This window comes from Glycine soja, chromosome 10 (assembly GCF_004193775.1).
Source record: "Glycine soja cultivar W05 chromosome 10, ASM419377v2, whole genome shotgun sequence".
In the NCBI taxonomy this organism is placed as follows: domain Eukaryota; kingdom Viridiplantae; phylum Streptophyta; class Magnoliopsida; order Fabales; family Fabaceae; genus Glycine; species Glycine soja.
Window position 1 is genome coordinate 26,304,831 of NC_041011.1, and position 7,267 is coordinate 26,312,097.

Sequence of the window (7,267 nt, forward strand, 5' to 3'; positions counted from 1 at the left end):
ATCAACAACAACAACCTCATTCCATATCAACATCATCACATATCAATTTAAAGTCAACAATAACAACATCAACAATAAGTCACATTCCACATGTACATATATCTTTCATGCCTGAGATTCACACTCCCCAGGTCTTCAAACAACACAAGTCAAATAAGGACAATAATTTTATTCATCAGCTATATATATATATATATATATCGCATCCCATTCGTCGAAAACATGGTTTTCTAGATAAAAATTCAGCATGCAATAGGGACAGGCATATATTCTCATAGCTTGGTTCCCTGACCCTAACCATGGTGTAGAAACAGTAAATTTATAATAAACTTCGCTCACCTATCGTGAACTCTCCGTCGGTTCCTCTTTGCGTCACTTAGAGGTCTCTCTCTCGTTCATGCTTGTCGGTCCAACATAAGTCTCTATTACGCCAAAACGAAAGGAATTTAATATGGATTTCAAAACAAGGTCAAAGGCAACATTTGGGGTCAAATACCCCTGTTAAAACATAAAGGGCTGAGGGATGTTTCGGATTCTACAAATGGAAACATCATTTTGAAATTCCGATCACGCCAATGTGACCGGGGTTCAGTGAATGTTGCAAAAATAACCTCAATGTTATAAAAAGATAACTTTTACAATGTCTCATTCTCTAGGGTTTTTCAAAAGAAGTGTAAAAATACCCTATTACAGTACCCAACACATAAGAGACACTAAGAGGAACTCAAACTAGCTAGGAGAAGGTTTAGAAGTCAAGATTACCTCAAAGAAACTTTAAAATAGAGGATTGAGGGATTTTCTCCACTGAATCTTTGAGGGGGATCCTGAGCCGCTTCGATTAAAGTGTTCCTCTTGGTGTAGGGGTCTAACAACAAGCAACGACGGCTTATAGCGGCCACCGGTGGTCTTAGGTGGTGAAAAATGAGGTTTTAGGGTTTAGGTGACATTTTTGGAGAAGAGGAGAGTGAAAAATCATGTTTTTCACACTGAGGATGTATTTATAACCTACAAATTTCGCTTAGCGAGACTATCGCGTTAAGTCGAAGTCCACTTATTGCGCTTAGCGCAATAATTTAGGCTTAGCATAGCCCCCTCTGCACTAGGGCGGGCTTAGCGCACCCTTAGGTGCTCAGCGTAACTTCCTCTCTGGTTGGAATTGGGCTTAGCGCACCTCTAGGCGCTTAGCATAACTTTCTCTCGGTTGGAATTGAGCTTGGCACACCTCTTAGCGCTCAGCGCAACTTCTTCTCAGTAGGAATTGCGCTTAGTATGCCATTCATGCTTAGAAAAGACCAAAAGTTTTTATTTTCAAAATCCCAACGCTCAGACTGTGGAAACTTGTCCTAGGAAGCTCTTGACAAAATATGAAGACGATCCAACGGTTAAGAATCCGAGATCGCAATTTTACTAAACTAGGTTTAGGCAAAAATCTAAAATCTCATAATTTCAACTTTGCTCAAAAAAACTCCACATAACTCAACATCCACATCAAGAAATTCACACATGAATAATTCAAGTCATATTTCAAATCATTCAAGTCAAACATATATTCAAACAACAAGCTAAACACAATCAAACATCAATTTATAATTAATAACATTTTAGGGTGTTACAACTCTCCCACCCTTTTAGAAATTTCGTCCTCGAAATTTACCTGATTCAAACAAGGATGAATAGGCTGCTCGCATCTGACTCTCTAATTCCCAGGTGGCATCTTCTTCTGATGTACCGCCCCAGATCACCTTAACCAATGGAATCTCCTTCCCTTGTAGGTGCTTTGTTCTTCTATCCTCGATCCTTAAAGGCAATGTTTCATATGTCAAGTTCTCTTTTACTTGTACGTCATCCAATCCGACCACATGAGATGGATCATGGATATACTTACGGAGTTGAGACACATGAAAGACATTGTGAAGACTAGAAAGTGATGGGGGTAATGCAATTTGGTATGCCACAAGACCGACTCTTTTAAGAATTTGGAAAGGACCGATAAAGCGAGGTGTGAGTTTTCGGGATTTCAATGCTCGACCAACCCCAGTCCATGGAGTGACTCTCAAGAATACATGATCACCAACCTCAAATTCCAGGTCTTTCCTCCTCTTATCCTGATAACTTTTCTGTCTACTCTAAGCAGTCCTCATACTTTCTTGGATCAACTTCACCTTCTTGGTGGTTTGCTGTACCACTTCAGGTCCTAAGGTGAGGTTTTCTCTGGGCTCTAGCCAACATAGAGGTGTCCTACACCTTCTACCATACAAAGCTTCTTAGGGAGCCATGCCAATGGTAGAGTGAAAACTATTGTTGTAAGTGAACTCTATCAATGGCAGAAAACTCTCCCAACTTCCCGTTTGCTCTAAGACACACCCTCAAAAGGTCCTCTAGCGACTGTATGGTCCGTTCAGTTTGGCCATCAGTTTGAGGATGGTAGGCTGAACTTTGTCTAAGCTTGGTCCCCAACGCTTTGTTCAGGCTCTCCCAAAATCTAGAGGTAAACCTAGGATCTCTATCAGACCCTATGCTAGATGGCACACCATGTAACCTGACAATCTCACTAATATATAGAGAGGTCAACTTTTCCAAGGAAAATCTGATATTAATGGGAATAAAGTGAGCAGACTTGATAAGTCTATCAACAATAACCCAAATAGAATCCAAATCTCTGGGGGTCCTAGGTAGTCCTACAACAAAATCCATGGAAATACTGTCCCACTTCCACTGGGGTACCTCCAAGGGTTGTAACTTCCCTAAGGGTCTCTGATGTTTTATCTTAGCCTTCTGACAGACTAAACATGCATACACAAACTTACTAATCTCTCTCTTCATGTTGGGCCACCAAAACATCATCTTTAAATCCAAATACATTTTGGTAGCACCAGGATGGATACTCATATTACTCCTATGTCCTTCCTCTAGGATCATCTTCCTAAGATTGGGCACATTGGGAACACAAATCCTATCTTGAAGCCTCAAGACTCCATTCGACCCAACATTGAAACTACTATCTTTTCCTGACTCTATAGCTTCTAATTGAGTCCTTAGAAAAGGATCAGACTTCTGGCCTTCCCTGATATCTCCTAGTAACTCATTGGTAATCCTCAAAGTCCCTAATCTCACACTGTTAGGAGTAACCTCACATGCAAGGCTAAGGTCTCTAAATTGCTCTAGGAGATCCATCTCTTTAACCATCAAAGCAGATACATGTAGGGATTTCCTACTCAAGGCGTCAGCCACTACATTGGCTTTGTTGGGATGGTAACTAAGCTCAAAATCATAATCTTTAAGAAACTCTAATCATCTCCTTTGACGCATGTTCAGCTCTTTCTGACTAAACAAGTACTTAAGGCTCTTATGATCAGTAAACACCTCAAACTTGGAGCCAAACAGGTAATGCCTCCACATCTTAAGGACAAAAACCACAACAGCCAACTCTAGATCATGGGTGGGATAATTCCTCTCATGGGTCTTGAGTTGTCTAGAAGCATAGGCCACTACTTGGCCATTTTGCATCAACACTCCTCCTAAACCCATCTTTGATCCATCACAATACACCGGTTAGGCAAAACTAACACTGGAGCGGTTGTCAATCTTTCCTTAAGGGTCTGGAGACTATGCTCACATTGGGTATCCCACACAAAAGCTTGACCCTTACGAGTTAGTTTAGTCAAAGGTAAAGCTAACTTGGAGAAACCTTCTATGAATCTCCGGTAGTATCCTGCTAAACCCAGAAAACTCCTAATCTCAAAAACAGATTTAGGACTCTCCCACTCCAGAATGGCTTCTATCTTAGAGGGATCTACAACTATACCCCTTTGAGATATCACATGTCCTAGGAAACTAACTTTCTCTAACCAGAACTCACACTTGGACAACTTAGCATAGAGTTGTCGATCCCCAAGGGTATGTAGCATAATCCTCAAATGTTCTTCATGTTCCTCTCTAGTGTTGGAGTATACCAAAATATCATCTATGAATACTACCATAAAACTATCAAGGTAAGGGTGAAAGACTCTATTCATGTAGTCCATAAACACACCTGGAGCATTAGTCACACCAAAGGGCATGACTAAATACTCATAGTGACCATAATGGGTCCTAAAAGCAGTCTTAGGTATGTCCTCAGACTTCACTCGAATCTGATGGTAACCTGACCTAATGTCTATCTTACTAAACACACAAGCTCCTACCAGTTGGTCCATAAGGTCATCTATTCTAGGCAAAGGGTACTTATTCTTAATCGTCACCTTGTTCAACTGGCAGTAGTCTACACACAACCTCATGGTCCCATCTTTCTTCTTCACTAACAACACTGGTGCTCCCCATAGAGACACACTGGGTGATGGAAGCTTGCTTGTGGGGCTTCTATGGAGGCTGGATCTTTGAGCTTCAATGAGGTCCTTCAATGGTGATTTTACACCATGGAGATGCAGCGGAAGACAAAGGAAAAGAGGTGAGAGGAGGCGCTATCCACTAGGGAATAAGCCATGGAAGAAGGAGCTTCACCACCAAGATAAGTCTTGGATAAGAAGCTTGGAGAGGATGCTTCAATGGAGAAAAAGAAAGAGGGAGAGAAAGAGAGAGGGGGGAGCACGAAATTGAAGGAAGAAAAAGGGAGAGAAGTTGAACTTTGAGTTGTGTCTCACAAGACTCTCATTCATCAAAGTTACAACAAGTGTTACACATGCTTCTATTTATAGACTAGGTAGCTTCCTTGAGAAGCTTTCTTGAGAAAACTTCCTTGAGAAGCTTCTTTGAGAAAACTTCCTTAAGAAGCTAGAGCTTAGCTACACATACCTCTCTCATAACTAAGCTCACCTCCTTGAGAAGCTTCCTTAAGAAGATTCTTAAAGAAGCTAGAGCTTAGCTACACATACCTCCCTAATAGCTAAGTTCACCTCCTTGAGATGAGAAGCTAGAACTTAGCTACACACCCCCTATAATAGCTAAGCTCACCCCCATGACAAAAAACATGAAAATACAAAAAAAATTCCTTACTACAAAGACTACTCAAAATGCCCCGAAATACAAGGCTAAAACCCTATACTACTAGAATGGCCAAAATACAAGGCCCAAACGAAGGAAAAACCTATTTTAATATTTACAAAGATAAGCGGGCTCATGGGCTCAAAATCTACCCTAAGGCTCATGAGAACCCTAGGGCCTTCCCTTGGATCTCTAGCCCAATCTACTTGGAGTCTTCTACCCAATGCCCTTGTGGGATAGGATTGCATCACTGGGTCTCACAAACTGCTTCTCCAACAACTCCTCTAACTATTTCTTAAGCTCGGCTAACTCTATAGGAGACATCCTATAAGGGGCTATGGATATGGGTCCATCACCAAGTACCAGGTCTATGGAAAACTCTATCTCTCTCTCGAGTGGTAGACCGGATATATCCTCAGGGAACACTTCAGGAAACTCTCTGACAACAGGGAGGTCACACATGGAAACCTTTGTCTCTATTTCTAGGTTAGACAAGATCATGTACACTTGAGCATATTCTTTCAAAGATGTCACAACTTGGTTGGCAGAGATAAACATCATATCCTTACTCACTCCAAGACCATCAAACACCATAATTTTATCAAAATAGTTTAACAAGACATGGTTGGAAGATAACCAGTCCATACTAAGAATAACATCAATTTGGCTCAAAGGCAAACAAATTAGATCAATCAAGAAGGTTCTACCAGAAATTTCCACAGGGAAATCCAAACACACCTTAGAAGTTAACACATAACCACTAGTTGGGGTCTCTACCACCAGGTCTTTATTTAAAGAAGACACAGAAAGCTTAAGTTTCCCTACACATGAATAGGATATAAAAGAATGGGTTGCACCAGAATCAAACAACATAAGTAAAGGAATTCCATTTATGAAACATTTACCTTGGATTTCGAAGCTTCAACACCGTTAAGGGTAAAAACTCTTCTAGTGGCCTTTGGATGTCTAGTTTGGTCATTTAGGCCCCCACCATTTTGCTCCCTCTTGGGATGTGGACAATCTCTTTGAAAATGCCCTTTTTGTCTACAATTAAAACATGTTATGCCTTTATTAGGGCAATTTGAGGAGATGTGCCCTGGCTTACTACATCTGTAACAAGTGATATGAGTGGGGAAGGTATTGGGTTTGCTACCACTACCACCCGCAAATCCATGGCAACAGTCTTCTGATTGTTAGGGCGGTTACCATATTGCTTAGGAAGGGTCGAGTACGGTTTTCCTTGATGTTGGGGTCCATTCTTTTTGTTCTTCATTGGACCTATACTTTTATAATAGCTCGCCCTGTCTCGAGAGTCTTCATCCCAAATCCGACACATGTTAACCAAGAGTGGAAACTGACGAACATCCTGGTAATTCATAGCTTGCTTCATTTCAGGTCGCAAGCTGTTCAGAAACTTCACACGTTTAGAGCTTTCACCATCCCTCCCTTGATAATGGGAAAAGTACCTCACCAACTCTTCAAACTTGGCTGTATACTCAGCTACAGTCATGTTTCCCTGCTTGAGCTCTAAGAACTCCATCTCTTTCTTGTTCCTAACATCCTCAAGAAAGTATTTCTCCAAGAATACCCTCTTGAAGACATCCCAGGTCACATCTTGACCTTCAACATCTAGGCATTGGCGAGTATTCTCCCCCCAATACTCAGCTTCTTCCACCAAAGTGTATGTACCAAAAGAAACTTTTTGCCCTTCTGGACATGCCATCACTCGGAAAATCTTCTCAATTTCCCTTATCCAGTTCTGAGAACCATCAGGGTTGTATCCTCCATTGAATGAAGGGGGATTGTTTTGTTGGAAGCGGTCTAACCCTTGGTACTCAACAGCTCCACCAGCTTCTCCCCTATTTGGATTCCCTATAGCTTGAGCTAAGGCTTGGAGAGCATAAGCTATATCACGATCATTCAGTCCATCCATCACTCCCTATACACACCAGGAAGTGAGACATGGGAAGAATACACACAAGAAAAAAAAGAGCAACACAAAAATCACAACCATCACAAGTTCCTACTTGGTTACTTTTGAGAGTTGATGCCTCGAGACATTAACACTCATTTCCCATCGTTTGTATTTGTTGATCGCTTTCCATATCATCCCATTGTACATAAGAAATTATACAGATGACCAGTCTGATAATTCATGACACGACATTGAAACTCATGGTATAGTAGACATCAGGAAACCAAACACGTTACGACTACAACAATCAAATTTCTACAACACATGGAAAGACAAAAAGCGAATAAGATCCAATTGCAAACAACATACATC

The 7,267-nt window shown here is 41.1% G+C and overlaps 1 protein-coding gene across 1 annotated transcript; it reads right to left on the bottom strand.

Moving 5' to 3' along the window:
• Nucleotides 1-6,040: 6,040 nt before the first annotated feature.
• On the bottom strand, nt 6,041-6,913 carry LOC114371569. Its single transcript, XM_028328969.1, has one exon. It carries the CDS (start codon nt 6,911-6,913, stop codon nt 6,041-6,043), a length of 873 nt encoding a protein of 290 aa, XP_028184770.1.
• Between the last annotated feature and the right edge of the window lie 354 nt (nt 6,914-7,267).

Coding starts and splice junctions, on each gene's coding strand:
- LOC114371569 (XM_028328969.1), bottom strand. CDS start 6,913: ATGGATGGACTGAATGATCGTGATATAGCTTATGCTCTCCAAGCCTTA.